The sequence below is a fragment of the Coregonus lavaretus genome (assembly GCF_964263955.1).
Source record: "Coregonus lavaretus genome assembly, chromosome: 27".
Taxonomy (NCBI): Eukaryota; Metazoa; Chordata; class Actinopteri; order Salmoniformes; family Salmonidae; genus Coregonus; species Coregonus lavaretus.
In genome coordinates, this window is record NC_140014.1 from 27,291,965 (window position 1) to 27,311,256 (window position 19,292).

At 42.5% G+C, this 19,292-nt stretch overlaps 1 protein-coding gene across 1 annotated transcript; it reads right to left on the minus strand.

Moving 5' to 3' along the window:
• Positions 1 to 1,510: 1,510 nt before the first annotated feature.
• On the minus strand, positions 1,511 to 18,850 carry LOC311102561 (bone morphogenetic protein 4-like). The gene is made up of 4 exons (XM_084143939.1): positions 18,591 to 18,850; positions 11,662 to 11,784; positions 10,623 to 10,987; positions 1,511 to 2,472 (listed from the first exon to the last, which is right to left on the minus strand). Exons 3-4 carry the CDS (start codon positions 10,978 to 10,980, stop codon positions 1,655 to 1,657), a joined length of 1,176 nt encoding a protein of 391 aa, XP_084000065.1. The 5' UTR covers positions 10,981 to 10,987; positions 11,662 to 11,784; positions 18,591 to 18,850; the 3' UTR covers positions 1,511 to 1,654.
• Between the last annotated feature and the right edge of the window lie 442 nt (positions 18,851 to 19,292).

Sequence of the window (19,292 nt, forward strand, 5' to 3'; positions counted from 1 at the left end):
AGGTAGCGTTCTCCTGGCATCCGCCAAACCCAGATTCATCCATCGGACTGCCAGATGGTGAAGCGTGATTCATCACTCCAGTGAACGTATTTCCACTGCTCCAGAGTCCAATGGCGGCGAGCTTTACACCACTCCAGCAGACACTTGGCATTGCGCATGATCTTAGGCTTGTGTGTGGCTGCTCTGCCATGGAAACCCATTTCATGTAGCTCCCAATGAACAGTGCTTGTGCTGACGTTGCTTCCAGAGGCAGTTTGGAACTCGGTAGTGAGTGTTGCAACCGAGGACAGACAACTCGGTGGTCCCGTTCTGTGAGCTTGTATGGCCTACCACTTTGCGGCTGAGCCGTTGTTGCTCCTAGACGTATCCACTTCACAATAACAGCACTTACAGTTGACCGGGGCAGCTCTAGCAGGGCAGAAATTTGACAAACTGACTTGTTGGAAAGGTGGCATCCTATGACGGTGTCACGTTGAAAGTCATTGAGCTCTTCAGTAAGGCCATTCTACTGCCAATGTTTGTGTATGGAGATTGCATGGCTGTGTGCTCGATTTTATACACCTGTCAGCAACGGGTGTGGCTGAAATAGCAGAATCCACTAATTTGAAGGGGTGTCCACATACTTTTGTATATATAGTGTAAGTCCTTTTCTCAAGCATGAATCACTCCAAGCTGGATGATGCCAGATATTAAACCGAACATTATTTTATTTGGAAGAGACAGAGTATCAGAAAGATTCCTCTGTTATCATGAATTGCAAAAATTACTTGAGTACATTTTCAAATAGCCATCAGGCTAAGTATCAGATGCAAATGTGTTCAATCCAAATTCATATAAAACAGTCATGGATACTTTTGCTGTCAACTTTTCATTTTTCACAACCCATGTTATCTGATTTTTACAGTTATTTCAAAATAATAAAAAACGGAATCCAACTCAAGGGACCTATCTAATAAAATCATTGGTTTAAAGATCAATGTAAAAAGGTGAATTAAAATCAATGTACATTTCTGATTACTTCAACTGATTCATAACAAATCAGTGTTGTGATCATTTCACACAGTGCTCTAATTTAAGTACACAATTGGTGTTTCTTGTGTTCTGCTCAAATGTAATATTGGAAGGCAATTTGTTTTTATTTTTTGGATGTGTATAATATCAAAGCAATAAATAGTACCAGTAAATAAACTTTACTTTTTATATTTTTTTTAAAACTATTTTCTCATTTAAAAAACCCTTATACAATCTAATATACATTATGAAAAGTTGTACAGCTTTTTATTTATGTTTAAAATAAGGACTCACTTATTTTTTTATATGTAGATATATATATATATATATATATATATATATATATATATATATATATATATATATATATATATATATATATATATATATATATATATATATATATATATATATATATATATATATATATATAGTCAAAATATATGATCATATTGTCAAGAAAATAAAATAAAATGACGAACATACGTCTCAACATAAAAGTTATAAATAAGGGTCCAAGTGAATTTGGGGAGTAAGGTGGGGCCTTAAGAATTTTCTTAGCGTCTGTGCTGCCTGCCTCAAGTTGCCCATAGTCAGTGTTAGCGGCAGCCGCACCCTTCCACTACCATTTCCTGGTAGTTTTTTAAGACCACCTTGTCGTGTTCATCCAGGTAGAGCATGGAGATGGCACTGAGCTCCGCACACAGCAGGCCTTGGGAATGTTGGTGTTCACAGAGTTCACCAACGTCTGCACAATCGCGTGGTTGGTAGAGTTCAGGTGGTCCGCCAGGGGGAAGGGGCACTCCCCATGGCAGTAGTAAGCCTGGTACCCTGGGGGTGCCACTATCCAGTCATTCCAGCCTACATCGCTGAAGTCCACGTAAAGAGCGTGACGGCGGCAGTTGCGGTTGCGCTTACGCCCCCGCTGCTTTGGGCTGCGCTTGGCCCGGCGCGTCAACGGGTGGCCCTTGCCATCGTGGCCGAAGGTGACCAGCAGGGGGCGTAGCTGCTCCCAGTCCTCGCCGGGCTCCTGGTGCAGCGAGCGGCTGATGCGCACGTGGCGGCCCTGGTGGCGCGGTGTCTTGTTGAGGTGCTGGACCTCCACGGCCAGCCCGTGGTTGGGCAGGCGCTCCTGTGTCCAGCGCAGCACGGCGGGGCTCACGTCAAAGCTCTCCCAGCGCGAGGCGTTATGGCGCACAAGCCGCGTGTCCAAAAGCCGTGTGATTAGCTGCCCGGCCCGCGGGGGCTTCAGCACCTCATACACATTTATCCGGTGGAGCCCATCCTTGTCTCCCTCGCTTTCCGTAATGGCCTCGTCGATCTGCTGCCGGAACAGACGCAGCTCGGCCGATGAGAGCAACTCGTCCTCTGGGATGTTGCTGAGGTTGAAGAGGAAGCGCAGCGGGATGGCCTCTCCGTTCTTCATCTGAGGCTCGCCCGGATGAACCGGCTCCATGTGCTCTGAGAAAGACAACAGGACACAGTCAATGTCAGCACTTTTACCAAGGGAGTCCGTATGGGCTGCCATCTTGACTAATGACATCCTGTATGGATTTGATTTAAGAGTTTATCACTGAGTATTTTCATATTTTATCTTTGCCTCCGAGTTCCCTTCACTTCCCTCTTTATTACTATTAATTTGTTCCCTCCAAAACTATTACACCGTCGGTTGTTTAACAGTTTAACATCTTCATGATTGCAACCACACAGTTTTACATGGCCTGCAGTTATGTCTTGGAAGACAGCTTTCTACCGTACAAAAACACATATCTCTGCAGTCTAACATGCCTTAATTGACACAAAATAATGTCCACGTTCACTTGGGAAAGCCTCCGGGGACTGAGTGTACAAATATACACTACCGTTCGAAAGTTTGGGGTCACTTAGAAATGTCCTTGTTTTCGAAAGAAAAGCAATTTCTTTCTCCATTAAAATAACATCAAATTGATCAGAAATACAGTGTAGACATTGTTAATGTTGTAAATGGCTATTGTAGCTGTAAACGGCTGATTTTTAATGGAATATCTACATAGGCGTACAGAGGCCCATTATCAGCAACCATCAGTCCTGTGTTCCAATGGCACGTTGTGTTTGCTAATCCAAGTTATCATTTTAAAAGGCTAATTGATCATTAGAAAACCCCTTTGCAATTATGTTAGCACAGCTGAAAACTGATTTAAAGAAGCAATAAAACTGCCCTTCTTGGGACTAGTTGAGTATCTGGAGCATCAGCAATTGTGGGTTCGATTACAGGTTCAAAATGTCCAGCAACAAAGAACTTTCTTCTGAAACTCGTCAGTCTATTCTTGTTCTGAAAAATGAAGGCTATTCCATGCGAGAAATTGCCAAGAAACTGAAGATCTCGTACAATGCTGTGTACTACTCCCTTCTCAGAACAGCGCAAACGGACTCTAACCAGAATAGAAAGAGGAGTGGGAGGCCCCGGTGGACAACTGAGCAAGAGGACAAATACATTAGTGTCTAGTTTGAGAAACAGGCGCCTCACAGGTCCTCAACTGGCAGCTTCATTAAATAGTACCCGCAAAACACCAGTCTCAACGTCAACAGTGAAGAGGCGACTCCGGGATGCTGACCTTCTAGGCAGAGTTGCAAAGAAAAAGCCATATCTCAGACTGGCCAATACAAATAAAAGATTAAGATGGGCAAAAGAACACAGACACTGGACAGCGGAAGATTGGAAAAAGGTGTTATGGACAGACTAATCGAAGTTTGAGGTGTTCGGATCACAAAGAAGAACATTTGTGAGACGCAGACCAAAGGAAAAGATGCTGGAGTGCTTGATGCCATCTGTCAAGCATGGTGGAGGCAATGTGATGGTCTGGGGGTGCTTTGGTGGTAAAGTGGGAGATTTGTACAGGGTAAAAGGGTTCTTGAAGAAGGAGGGCTATCACTCAATTTTGCAATGCCATGCCATACCCTGTGGACGGCGCTTGATTGGAGCCAATTTCCTCCTCCAACAGGACAGTGACCCAAAGCACAGCTCCAAACTATGCAATAACTATTTAGGGAAGAAGCAGTCAGCTGGTATTCTGTCTATAATGGAGTGGCCAGCACAGTCACCGGATCTCAACCCTATTGAGCTGTTGTGGGAGCAGCTTGACCGTATGGTATGTAAGAAGTGCCCATCAAGCCAATCCAACTTGTGGGAGGTGCTTCAGGAAGCATGGGGTGACATCTCTTCAAATTACCTCAACAAATTGACAACTAGAATGCCAAAGGTCTGCAAGGCTGTAATTGCTGCAAATGGAGGATTCTTTGACGAAAGCAAAGTTTGAAGGACACAATTTAATATTTCAATAAAAAATCATTATTTCTAACCTTGTCAATGACTACATTTCCTATGCATTTTGCTATATTTCCTATTCAAACAATTTCATGTATGTTTTTATGGAAAACAAGGACATTTCTAAGTGACCCCAAACTTTGGAACGGTAGTGTACATCGTCTATACTTCATATATCCATAAGGATCATCCAGGACTTCCCACAATGCCTTTCTCTGAGCACTTTGCTGAAACATGCATTACTTAGAGGGTGGTGATTAACGTACCGCAGCTACCATATAAACATAGTGGAGGGTAACTATTCCATGCACAGTCTGTAGACTTCTGGCAAGATCACAATTGTTGGGAAAGGAATGTTGTGTCTACTATTTTCCTGCTCAATCCAGCCCTGTTATTTCACACCCAGGCTTTAATCTTACCCAGGTGGTTGTCATTATTCAAACCTGCTGTGTTTTTGATTGGCTCTGCAGTTTAACTAGGGACATTTGTCATTTTCATCATGAATAATCATTACGGATTCCCACAGACAATCCTTTGGTGGCGGAGCAGCTAGGGAGCTAAAGGCTAGATTCAATCAGATTGACATCTGCATAGTGTTGTTTTGGCGGTGTCAGAGGTGGAACTGCATTTGAGCTGTCAAATCCACAAGCGGCTCGTTACGTTACCTTATTGCGGACACTGCCATTGAATGCAACGAAACCACGCCACACAAATCCCATGCAGTTCAAACCTCTAATTAGACTGATTAGACTCAGAAATCCACCTATCCAAATTAACATGAAAACATGCATTAGCCTAACATCAATGGTTTCACATTTGAGAGTCATTTCTATCATCAATAGGGCCTACACTTTCTAGCGCCATTATGAACTTCTAAAGCAGTAAGGATAATAAGGAAGGGAGTGGTTTGTGACACACGAGCAGCCGCTCACCGATATGTCAGCTCGTACCACAGTTACACCTCCAACACCGCCAAAACATCTGCTATGCGGATGTCGGCCAACGCTAGTTAATGCTGGTTAACGCTCGATTTGATTTAATCCAGGGCTAAGACTAAGTGGAGGCCTGGAAAACACAGTATTTCCCATCGTTTGAATTCCTGGAGGATTTAGTGGGTAATTGCATCTTTAACCTCAAGAGTTGTCTTTGACGCCTTGCATTTTTCCCTGTACAGTTTCTCCCCACTTGAAACCAACACAGTTCTCTTTTCACATAGTTTCCCTTCCTTAGCTCTATTGTTGTCAACTTGAACTTGGTGCCTTGACTAAGTATCTTATTACCTTGTAGTGATCCTAAAAACTCATTAGAATTGTTATATAATGGAATTTTACATGAAAACAAAGAACCTAGTTTTATCTTATTTCTCCCGCTCAACAAAAGGCTCCAAGCATGTTATTAGCATAGTTAAACACACACATCGTATCATAGACATGCGGCTGAGCCTCCTTCTTCCTGAGTGGCCTTGGTGCGGTGCTGTGCCGTCTTAGACAGTGTGTTAGACAGGCCCCATTAAGGCTGACTCATCCCTCCTCCCCTGAGGGCAGACATGTTTTTCTTCAGCCCTCCAGCTCTGCCTTTCCGTCCAGCACTCCCTCCACTATTACTGTCACACTGTGTATGATCTCTGGATTACACAAGACAAATCTGTTTTAGAGATATTTTATATGAATGTTCGTACTGCACATACTTAGCCTACAAGTTTACCTCTATTGATCTCAGTTGTGCATGAAGCCTGTTACAGAACTGTTGTTTCTGACTGGCTCTCCATGCCACACTTGTATAGTTGTATACACCCATGCTAACGTGTCTCTCTTACACAAACTTTGGATAACCAAGGACCAGTATGGCACCTCTGATCCGTCAACATAACACCATACAGAAAGACCCAACAGGCTACCTTTCACGTTCTCCTCCATATTTCTGTCCCTCTATCACCCCAGAGTTAGAGAGTCTATATTCCAGCTTTTCACAGTGCTTCTGGTTGTGTCTGCTCTGCTCCCACTGCCCACATTGTTGGCAGGAGGGACTTTATTTAGAAGGCTGCAGAGTAGCATTAAAGATAATTGCATGTTGAGGAAGGTCCCTGTAAAAGGTCCCTGTAAAAGGTCCTTAGCTCCATTTAAACTGGAGACATGAGAGAGAGGCACACTACTGCTGGCCAAAGGCTTTTTTAAGCCCTTGTGCTGGGTGGGGTGAGAAGTGTAACTCAATAATATGAAGGTATGCCTTTCCTTGAGCTGCTAACCAAACCCGCTGTAGGCTGCAGATTCTCTCAGAAGGAGGGGAACTTGTCTGACTGAATTCTTACCACCTCTTTGGCCACCATTTTGTGACCACATCCTTAGATTTAATAGTTTATGTTGAAGGTGGGAGGGGGATGTCTTACATTTATGTTTAAGTGATGTAGGAAATGTTGCATTTTAATTTCTTTCGATGAGACATAGGGATTTTTGGGCTTATGGGTCCACACCCAGGCTAACGAAGTAGGTAGTGGGAGACGTGTTGCTGCCATCACCATTGGAATGTTATCAAATGGGCATGGACTGTTGATGAACAGAAAATGTTTTATTTTACGGAAGGCAGTTAGTGCTTAATTCCAAACCATTGCTGTTTCAGGTGCTGATTGGCCAATTAGCTTGACTTTGGCTCATGGATTCTGTAATGGCGCATATGTCATAGACATGCATTGTATAACTAACTGTACACTCCAGGAAATATGCACTTTTCTCACACTTACCAGAGGGAAGTTCACATCACCTCTGGATTCCCCCATGTACTCAAAATCCATGCATATCTCTTTGATTAATTTATTGGGTTTACATTTATACATGTTATCTTATCCAGAGTGACTTACAGTAGTGAGTGCATATATTTCCATACTTTTTCATACTGGTCCCCCCTGGGAATTGAACCCACAACCCTGGCGTTGCAAGATCCATGCTCTACCAACTGAGCCACATGGGACTGGTCCCAGAGGATAAGGCATGAAAGTATTACACAACCGCCATTACCAATGTGGTCCTCTGTACACACTTAGAAAAAAGGGTTCCAAAAGGGTTTTTCAGCTGTCCCCTGGAACCAAAAGGGTTCTACCTGGAACTAGGACTGGGCGATATGGCCTAAAACTCATATCTCCATTTCTTTCTAACGTCACGATATATATCTCAATTTAAAAAAAAGTTATCTCTAAATATGCTTTGTTGCACAATTAAAGGTCAATACACTGCATTTCAAACAGTCAGGAATAATCAAATGAATTCAGGACTTGTTGAATTATACCTAGGCTAAATATAAGCCTTCCACAACCATAAAACCCACTCATTTAGTTATTTGATCAAAATAGTTTAACCTGTTTTTTTGCAATAATCACTGATCTGGCTTTCAAGTCTGTCTATGAAAATTTCCTTTTTGTTACAAATTTAACCAGAACCATGCACAACGCACTCCCATTAATAATGACCAACTTCTGGTAGCAGGCGTTATAGAAAATGAACACAGGTCTCATAAACAATCTCTCTCAAGCACAAGCCCACGTGCTAGTGAGTAGCCAACTTGGATCTATTTGCTTGCTAACAAGGTAGTACCGTTGAACTGTTATGAATACACCCTCCTGTCTGTCTCCAACTGTTTGAACAACATAGCCTGTTCACTTTGTTGACATAGCCTGTTCAAATGCTGCTAGCGGTACGTGGTATCGCAATGCCGCGAGCAACAGATACTGAGCACAAATTTTCCACAATCATGTTAATTGATATTCCCGTTTTAGTAGGGTCTGTTCTGTTCTACATTTTGGGCATTGAGACATAAAGGGTATCGTAAAAGCTGATTTATTGTCATTCCGTCGTCTGCATTGGCCGTACAGCATTTACTGCGATGCAGCCTCTGCAGAAGTCAGGGCATTCATACTTCTTGCGCTACACAGAGCAGAGCTGATGTGAAGTAAGTTGTCAAGGAAGTGAGTTTGTGTTTATACAGGACGTATCGCCCCCACCTACCATCAACCAATCATGTCAATGCGGAGTTATACGGAGCTACAGTGGGGAAAAAAAGTATTTAGTCAGCCACCAATTGTGCCAGTTCTCCCACTTAAAAATATGAGAGAGGCCTGTAATTTTCATCATAGGTACATGTCAACTATGACAGACAAATTGAGGGAAAAAAATCCAGAAAATCACATTGTAGGATTTTTAATGAATTTATTTGCAAATTATGGTGGAAAATAAGTATTTGGTCACCTACAAACAAGCAAGATTTCTGGCTCTCACAGACCTGTAACTTCTTCTTTAAGAGGCTCCTCTGTCCTCCACTCGTTACCTGTATTAATGGCACCTGTTTGAACTTGTTATCAGTATAAAAGACACCTGTCCACAACCTCAAACAGTCACACTCCAAACTCCACTATGGCCAAGACCAAAGAGCTGTCAAAGGACACCAGAAACAAAATTGTAGACCTGCACCAGGCTGGGAAGACTGAATCTGCAATAGGTAAGCAGCTTGGTTTGAAGAAATCAACTGTGGGAGCAATTATTAGGAAATGGAAGACATGCAAGACCACTGATAATCTCCCTCGATCTGGGGCTCCACGCAAGATCTCACCCCGTGGGGTCAAAATGATCACAAGAACGGTGAGCAAAAATCCCAGAACCACACGGGGGGACCTAGTGAATGACCTGCAGAGAGCTGGGACCAAAGTAACAAAGCCTACCATCAGTAACACACTACGCCGCCAGGGACTCAAATCCTGCAGTGCCAGACGTGTCCCCCTGCTTAAGCCAGTACATGTCCAGGCCCGTCTGAAGTTTGCTAGAGTGCATTTGGATGATCCAGAAGAGGATTGGGAGAATGTCAGATGAAACCAAAATAGAACTTTTTGGTAAAAACTCAACTCGTCGTGTTTGGAGGACAAAGAATGCTGAGTTTCATCCAAAGAACACCATACCTACTGTGAAGCATGGGGGTGGAAACATCATTCTTTGGGGCTGTTTTTCTGCAAAGGGACCAGGATGACTGATCCGTGTAAAGGAAAGAATGAATGGGGCCATGTATCGTGAGATTTTGAGTGAAAACCTCCTTCCATCAGCAAGGGCATTGAAGATGAAACGTGGCTGGGTCTTTCAGCATGACAATGATCCCAAACACACCGCCCGGGCAACGAAGGAGTGGCTTCGTAAGAAGCATTTCAAGGTCCTGGAGTGGCCTAGCCAGTCTCCAGATCTCAACCCCATAGAAAATCTTTGGAGGGAGTTGAAAGTCCGTGTTGCCCAGCGACAGCCCCAAAACATCACTGCTCTAGAGGAGATCTGCATGGAGGAATGGGCCAAAATACCAGCAACAGTGTGTGAAAACCTTGTGAAGACTTACAGAAAACGTTTGACCTGTGTCATTGCCAACAAAGGGTATATAACAAAGTATTGAGCAACTTTTGTTATTGACCAAATACTTATTTTCCACCATAATTTGCAAATAAATTCATAAAAAATCCTACAATGTGATTTTCTGGATTTTTTTTCCCCATTTTGTCTGTCATAGTTGACGTGTACCTATGATGAAAATTACAGGCCTCTCTCATCTTTTTAAGTGGGAGAACATGCACAATTGGTGGCTGACTAAATACTTTTTTCCCCCACTGTATATGGAGCCCCCCACATTGTTACAAAATTTGGGAGGTGCACGGTGACGTGGTACGGTGCTTGATTTGGCCTCCGCAAGCCTCCAGAGGCTCCGCAATTGCGTCACACCATCCGTATGGAGCCTCTGGACCACAAATCACAAACAACATAAATTGGGTTTTAGAAAGTTTAAGTTCTCCTCTATTAACAGTAAAATTGTCTCAATGTGTTTCGGTGTCCATATGACCGATTTCTGTTGGACCAAACCTCAAATGCAAATAGTGAGTTGAAGCTGCTTGTTGGCAGAGAGGAAGAAGTGCTCTTTCGTCTTTGTTGTTGTGAGGGGCAGGGGGAGGGGCTTGGTGCGCAAGTGGGAAGGTGCACAGTGCACACAGCACAGAAGGAGCGAAGCAGATGAGACCAAAAATACATTAAAACCTTGATTCTTGAGATACAGGCATTTGGAACATTGCGAGAAATACAATTGAATTAATTTGAGATATCACCCAGACCTACCTGGAACCAAAAAGGGTTCTTCAAAGGGTTATCCTATGGGGCCAGCCGAAGAACCCTTTTAGGTTCTAGATGGCACCTTTTTTTCTAAGAGTGTACAGACAGACAGTTACTTACTTATATCACTCTACTTCGATCTCCCTTTCCCTCCCTCCCTCTCTCTCTTTCTCTATCGCTCTATTTACCTTCGTGGTGGAAGCCCCTCACAGTGTTGGCGCGGCTAGCCGACCTCTCGGGGTACTCAAAGGTGGTGTCGTGGGCGCCGGCCTCCTCAGCCTCGCCCGACTGCAGCCGGTAGAGGTCCAGCAGGTAGCGTGGCACGGTGGCCAAGCGGCTGGGCCGCGGTCGCCTCTGCAGCCCAAACATGTGCAGCAGCGTGGCCTCAAAGTCCCGCAGCAGTTCATGGCTCTGACCAGCCGTCCGACTCTGCAGGCCCGGGGCTTTCTTCTTCCCTTCCTCAGGTATCAGACTAGCATGGTTGCTCTCTCCCAGCAGGACTTGGCATAATAAAATGACCATCAGCATTCGATTACCAGGAATCATGATGTCTCTGGGAAGGCAAAAACAGAGCAAAAAGAAATTAGGGGAGTGTGAGAGAGAGGAAAAAGAGACCTCTGTTTTAAGTGACATTTGATTTGTCTACCCTTCCTACCTCTCCTTCTTTTTCCAACATAACCTCCACCCTATTGGACACTTCACTAATGTTTTCACTGTATAGGTGCTCTAATTGGTTATAATTGTCCTGTCTGGCTTATTTACAGTAAAATGTCCTACGATCAGATATCCCCCCTATCCTCCAAGAGTAAACAACTGGTTGAAGAACACAGCTTTTTGAACGGAATCTGAGGGCCATTCCTTTTACCCCCTCCTCCTCCCTCTCTCCCTCCTTCTCCCTCTCTTCCTCTCTCTCCCTCCTCCACTATGATTAGACAAATAGGAGAAACAGCCCTGGGGTCAAAGCAAATTCTTAACTCGATAAGTAGCCCAGTCCCTCAGTCTACCCCGACCAATCAAAGTCAAACAAAGGACCATGTGCCACACATTTCACCAACAATTCCTCTGTAGAAGTCAGACTAGACACTCTTCCATTTTACTAATCTAGTCATTTAAATGTAAAATATGACAAACCTCAAATCAATCTTCTGAGAAAAGCAAAGGGAGAAATGCAGAAAGATGTGGCAATGGTGTCACATGGCATAAATTGAATTGGCCTGGTCCACTTACCGACAGAAAATAAAGCATGGGAAAACAGTCCATGTTTGTTGGGAGCCGGCAATGGTCGCGTTCCTCAAGGAAATGTTACGTGTTGCTGGGGGGCTGCTTGAGAGCGTTGGAGTGACCCTGTTCCTGAAATATACAGAAGAGAAAAGGGACATTGTAGTTATTGTAGTCTAGTGTAGAGGCAAATACTTCTGGCTTTATCTTAACGTATGTGTGTCAAATCAAATCAAATTGTATTTGTCACATGCACTGAATACAACAGGTGTAGACTTTACCATGTCCCCTGTAGCTCAGTTGGTAGAGCATGGCGCTTGCAACGCCAGGGTTGTGGGTTCGTTTCCCACGGGGGGCCAGTAGGAAAATGTATGCACTCACTAACTGTAAGTCGCTCTGGATAAGAGCATCTGCTAAATGACTCAAATGTAAATGCTTACTTACAAGCTCTTTGCCAACAATGCAGTGTGTGTGTGTAACCCAGTCTCTCTTTATTAAGCCTTATCACATAGAAACGTGGGGTAAAAGGTTACGTTAATGTTCTCTATAGTGTATCTGGTATGTCGAGTAAGGAAACCGACTACCCTTCAAAGAGCAGTTCAGAGTTTACATTTTACATTTTAGTCATTTAGCAGACGCTCTTATCCAGAGCGACTTACAGAAGCAATTAGGGTTAAGTGCCTTGCTCAAGGGCACATCGACAGATTTTTCACCTAGTCGGCTCGGGGATTAGAACCAGCGACCTTTCACAGAAGTTTGATGCCCTTTCAGACACCACACATTAAATAGGACAGAAAATTTAAGCAGCCAAAACATTTCATGTAACAATTAAGTGAGCAATATGCAAATTCAATATTTTTCACTTCAAATACGAATTTCTAACTTCAGCAGACATATTTCAGAGATCAGGCCACAGCATCCCTCTATGCTCTATAAGCAATTTGTCTGTCAATTAAAAGTAGGCCCAAGTCATTGTAGAGAGCATGGCTTTACGTAAACACTGCCTTGTCCATGCAGAACAGACAGACAGTGTAGATGGACCCTCTCTTGTCCTCCCTCCTCATTAAGGCCAGCTATCTGATGGTTCATGATTGCTCTGTATTGATTAATAGGGGATCAATCTGCATCCCAATGACCGGGTCCATTTGTCAACAAAGGGGGCCCAAACTACTTTTTCTAGAAACTTAGAGTAACCCCACCGACCCCGACCTCTGATCACCCATCTAAGTGCACTGCACCCATCAAAAAGGGACCCTCCTCTTCTCCCTCCTTCTCTCTGTTGTCCTGAGATCTGTGGAGCCGCTGATGACAGGCCTGCTACTCTGCTCTTTGACCACACTGGCATCAATAAGCCTAAGCCCAACCACCATGGACTCAGACAAGTACTAATGCGTCTCTATATGCTGTCCTCCTGTCCTGCCCACTATAGTGTACGTCAGACATAGTGTTAGTAAATATCTTTAATGCTACAGTATATAGTATATATAGTATATCTGTACTGTAGTCTCAAACCTGTGTGATCTGAGTTTGTTGTACCTGGAGGTTTGTCTTTCAAACCTGGTCAAAAGCATCATTTTGCTGTGTGTGTGTATTTTATTATTATTTATTTTTTTCTGCACAAGAATTGCCTTTCGGGAACAATAAAGATCTATTGAATTGAATTTAATTGAATTGAATTGAATAGAACCTTGTTTTTCCAGACCAGACAGACTTCACACAAATTCACCACTGCAGTATACCAACAAGAATCAAAGCACAAGTCTATTAATCACAATTTGTTATGCAATACGATTCACTCAAGTGTCATGGCAAGGCAGGTCTAGAACTGAGACAATTCTATCCAATGCCTCTACACACAGCGTTCTGTCCTTTTTAGATGGTTTACGCCCATTCTGTGGATCTACGACATCACAACCGGAGGGACTTGGCCCTAATGAATCGCTTGCTTAAACACACATTGCTGAATCACACTAATAAAATTAAAGAGTGTTTGTGAAATAGGGCCTGCGCAAACAACAGTACCACAGAGCAGACACTTCAACTCAATATTTTGTAATTTTCGAGCCCATTCCACTAGAACTGGGATGTGTTCCTCTGGAACTGTGTGTGTGTCTGGGTTCATATCTGTGTGTTTCTTTTTCTCTCCATGGCTCACTGTACATGCAATCAAGGAAATATTTTTCATTTTTTGTAACAAGAATTAGATGTTGACCTTTGTGTGACCTCATGTTCTCGGTCGTGACACAAGGTCCTGTGTTGTGTGTGTGTGTGTTTGTGTCTACCAGTCCGTGAGAACCATGGTGAAGAGGCAGTAGGGTTCTGAACATGATCAGCTCTATTACCCATGGGGTGGGGGGATAACGTGTGTGCATCCCTGACAACAAACGCTCATTGTGCCGAGAGGGCCTCTCTATGATTACAGCGATTCAAACCACTCAAAACGAAACAGTGACTACAGAACTTCTTACAGTAATGACTGACAGAGCCACTTACTAAGTTGATGGATTCACCAAGTAGGTTGATGACAGTACTAGCTGTTCTAAAGAGCATATAGGGATGTAACCAACAATGATACAATGATGCTCATCACATTTCTCCCTTGTTCTCCTATTATATTGTAAAGAGCATATACAGTGGCTTGCGGAAGTATTCACCCCCCCCCCCCCCCCCCCCCCCTTGGCATTTTTCAAATTTTGTTGCCTTACAACCTGGAATTAAAATGGATTTTTTTGGGGGGGGGTTGTATCATTTGATTTACACAACATGCCTACCACTTTGAAGATGCACAATTCTTTTTTTATTGTGAAACAAACAAGAAATAAGACAAAAAAACAGAACTTGAGCGTGCATAACTATTCACCCCCAAAGTCAATACTTTGTAGAGCCACCTTTTGCAGCAATTACAGCTGCAAGTCTCTTCAGGTATGTCTCTATAAGCTTGGCACATCTAGCCACTGGCAAAACTGCTACAGCGCCTTCAAGTTGGATGGGTTCCGCTGGTGTACATCAATCTTTAAGTCATACCACAGATTCTCAATTGGATTGAGGTCTGGGCTTTGACTAGGCCATTCCAAGACATTTAAATGTTTCCCCTTAAACCACTCAAGTGTTGCTTTAGCAGTATGCTTAGGGTCATTGTCCTGCTGGAAGGTGAACCTCTGTCCCAGTCTCAAATCTCTGGAAGACTGAAACAGGTTTCCCTCAAGGATTTCCCTGTATTTAGCGCCATCCATCATTCCTTCAATTCTGACCAGTTTCCCAGTCCCTACCGATGGAAAAACATCCCCACAGCATGATGCTGCCACCACCATGCTTCACTGTGGGGATGGTGTTCTCGGGGTGATGAGAGGTGTTGGGTTTGCGCCAGACATAGCGTTTTTCTTGATGGCCAAAAAGCTCAATTTTAGTTTCATCTGACCAGAGTACCTTCTTCCATATGTTTGGGCAGTCTCCCACATGCCTTTTGGCGAACACCAAACATGTTTTGCTTATTTTTTACCATTAAGCAATGGCTTTTTTCTGGCCACTCTTCCGTAAAGCCCAGCTCTTTGGAGTGTACGGCTTAAAGTGGTCCTATGGACAGATACTCCAATTTCCGCTGTGGAACTTTGCAGCTCCTTCAGGGTTATCTTTGGTCTCTTTGTTGCCTCTCTGATTAATGCCCTCCTTGCCTGGTCTGTGAGTTTTGGTGGGCGGCCCTCTTTTCGCAGGTTTGTTGTGGTGCCATATTCTTTCCATTTCTTAAATAATGGATTTAATGGTGCTCCGTGTGATGTTCAAAGTTGTGGATATTTTTTTATAACCCAACCCTGATCTGTACTTCTCCACAACTTTGTCCCTGACCTGTTTGGAGAGCTCATTGGTCTTCATAGTGCTGCTTGCTTGGTGGTGCCCCTTGCTTAGTGGTGTTGCAGACTCTGGGGCCTTTCAGAACAGGTGTATATATACTGAGATCATTTGACAGGTCATGTGACACTTAGATTGCACACAGGTGGACTTTATTTAACTAATTATGTGACTTTTGAAGGTAATTGGTTGCACCAGATCTTATTTAGGGGCTTCATAGCAAAGGAGGTGAATACATATGCACGCACCACTTTTCCGTTATTTATTTTTTTGAATTTTTTGAAACACGTTATTTGTTTCATTTCACTTCACCAATTTGGACTATTGTGTGTATGTCCATGACATGAAATCCAAATAAAATGCATTTAAATTACAGGTTGTAATGCAACAAAATAGGAAAAACGCCAAGGGGGAAGAATACTTGTGCAAGGCACTGTAGGATGTAACCAACAATGATACAATGATGCTCATCACATTTCTCCCTTGTTCTCCTATTATATTGTAATAGGAGAGTGTCTAGAATGATAAATAACAATATGTTTGAACAATTACAGATATACATAACTCTTCCTTTTATTCGGTTATTCTGGGTTATTCAGCTCACCAGCTGTGTGGCAGGCCTAAAGTAGAGGAGAGGTACAGTTAGGAAGAAAGCGTAACATCCACAGTCTGAGTTTTGAACCGAACAAGAGACAGCGCCATATTTTGCAATGAATGTACTGTAGCCCAGGGTGCAATTAGGCCTGGCAGTTTGCTTCCTCTGGTTTGGCCTAGTCCTCCTCCTCCCTAGGCCTCCCTGTATTTGACTTCCCTCTGTCTCCTCCTCCCTCCCCCCTCTCTCTAACCAGAGATAATGTGATCAGACTATGCACATGGTGCTTTAGATGTGTTTCCTGAGGAATTTGACAGGGATGGTGGGAGGGGAGCAGGTTACCACGGGAACAGACAATAGTCCAGGGCCCAATTTTACTGTTTTAGCCCAAACTTCTCAGGCTGGTATTTCCTTACTTTGCACATTAAGTATTCCAGCAGCATTCATATTCCATGTTTTTTTTTCTACTGTGAAAGTTTAGTATTCATTAAATAAAATACAACGTTTATGCTGTATGGGTATAGTTGGTTAAAAGTAAAGCATGATATCTTAACTTATTTCTGAAAATAAGTAGGGTACAAAAACAACAGCAAGGTGGTTTTAAAGGAGACTACAAATGGATGTTTCTAATCATAATCAATCATCAGGTGATTATCTCTCTAGTTGTTATCTGTCAAGGGCAAAGTTGTTTTATGTTTTACCCTCATCAGTTAATTATAAATGATTTAGTGATTTCCCCCATTGAAGTTATAGTCAAAGTTAATGGCTATATCTTCAAGGCCAAACAACAGTTTGATTTGACATCAAAGTTATTGAAGCATGCGCCAAAGCAGGTTGGTAGTTAATTGTTGAATTATTTTTTAAATTTTTTTTTGAAAAATAAAATACAGTATGAAGGTTGAGTCGTTAAAACACTAAAAGTCAAGGTTCTCGTTGTTTTACAATGCTTTGTAAATAATTGGGTGAGTTGGGTAGGCCCTATCTATACAATCATGAATAATATAACTTTAGATTAATGTTGCTCTCAACATGTTGTATTTGCTCCCTATAATAATGAACGAAAAATAGACGAACAAAACAATTGGGTTTGGCAATGTCAAGTACTCTACGTTGATTTACACAATAGCCTATTCTCTCCGCGCTCCCGGCAGTTTGTTCTGATATGTATAACCCCTTATGATCCAATTTTAAATTCTGCTTTTTTCCCCTTTTTGCTCAGTTTTTTTTCTTCTTCTCCCTAAGCTGTAAGCATGGGTCTGTTTGTACTTAGCAAGGAGGCCAACTTCTCAAAATTAAAAACAGAGACGTTTACTCTTACTGTCAGCTGCATGCCCAAATCCTCTCTTATAATTAACTTGCTGTAAACTGTGGAATTGTGGTGGAATCATTAATCATCAAATCATTCATTTAAACAAACGAGTAATGTAATGATTTAACAAATTCGAATATGTTGGATGCAGATTGAACAGTGCAAGGGTACATGTGTCGAGGAGGCCAGAATGAGTCCATAGGCATGTAAATAAATATTTCCTCTCCCTTATTGTATTAATGAGCTTTTCAAGAAAAATGTCTAAATTCGATACATAGATCTTGATATTTTGTGTATGTGAGCCATTTGTTTGTTTGTAGTAGCAGTTTGTATTGTAAAGGGTTTAATTGTTTGTTCTTATAACACGTTGGAGATAATTGGCATCGAAATTAGGCATCGAAATTATCATTTTAAAAGAATTAAGAAATATGCTTTGACATTTGAGAAATCTAAAATCACCTAATTGAACTGCAGAGCACAGCTAAATGTACGCATGGAAGACCAGTGTCTCTTTGTCCCAGGGTGTCTATTCAATGAATGTAGATTTCGATTATAAGGAGTCAGTCCATAATCTGACGAATCTGTAACAACCTGGCGATGAATGTTTTGATGTAAAAGTGAGGGCAGCCATTCCAAACGGTTCCAAAATGGGAAATACGCGCACTAGTTACTGTGCGTGCAGGTGCCTAAAAACCCCAGTGCCAACCCCCCCAAAAAATTATACTAATGCAACAGTTAACTCCCAAAGCAAGTATTCTTATCATTCTTTAGTAGAAAATTACCTCATTCGTTTTTCCATGTTAAACACTTTCTGGCACAATTGTCCAAGCGTGCGTTAGGATAGTCGGTGATCACTTTATTTCACTTGGGGGCAAATACATTTCATGAAGTAGCTACAGTAATCGAATGAAATGCAATGGGCTACATTTAATGTTCAGTGTCACGAACATGAGCCTCTGTTGTTAGGCTGATATTATTTATTACCAATGCTATTTCAATCATTGACATTTCATGGGAAGAAAATATCAGCCTAATGTAGCTCATCGGAGTCTAAACTGGATACGGAAGAACTATGTAGGCTGATCTTGTAGGCTACGTGTATAGAGTTGGCGTCATTTAAAAGGCTATAATTGTTTTGTCAATTTAATCGCATTCGAATATGCCACAGATATGAAGTTCAGCGGCGCTTACCATTAGTAGGGGTACAGGTAGTATCCTCGATAAAAGTAAATATGACAAATGAAAGTGCGAGCTCTCCCCATGCAATGGAAGTCCAGGTGTAAAGCATGTACTGAAAACGCCGAATGAACTTATGGAGAAGTACGGTGGTTCCTTCGGATCATTAATTCCTTAACGACCCCTCTAAAAAACAAGAGGCGAGAGAGACGATGGCCGGAGACAGAGGCGGTTTGAAGCAGCTTAGGTTTGCAGCGGGGTTCCCATCTCCTGAAGTTCATGGGGGCGGCACACTGCGCGAACAGGCGGACTCTCCAACTGATCAAGCATCTATTGCCCCTTGCCGTTTTTATGTGTCCGCCCTATTTAGCCTTCCTGCTTCCTCCTACCCCTCTCCAACCCCATCCCGCTGTCTCAAACACCTTAGATAAACCCCCTCCCCTCTCTCTCGACTTAAAAGAAGAGAACACACATTGTGCGCAATTTGGGCCTATAATACATTTAAACTTTCTAATATTATTCTGTACATGATTGAAATATTACGTGTTATTTTGAGATATTTGACACTTCCATATTTGTATTTCAAAATGTAATTTGTCTAAAATATGTAATACAACATTGCTACCCTGCAACTAATTATTATTATTATTTTTCGTGCGCTCTGTCCTAGAGTGCGCGCGCGTTCTTGTGTTTTGACTGCGTTCATCTGCATTTTTA

Coding starts and splice junctions, on each gene's coding strand:
- LOC311102561 (XM_084143939.1), bottom strand. CDS start 10,980: ATGATTCCTGGTAATCGAATGCTGATGGTCATTTTATTATGCCAAGTC. Junction 2,473..10,622: donor GAGGGGCTTCCACCACGAAG/GTAAATAGAGCG, acceptor TGTCTTTCTCAG/AGCACATGGAGCCGGTTCAT.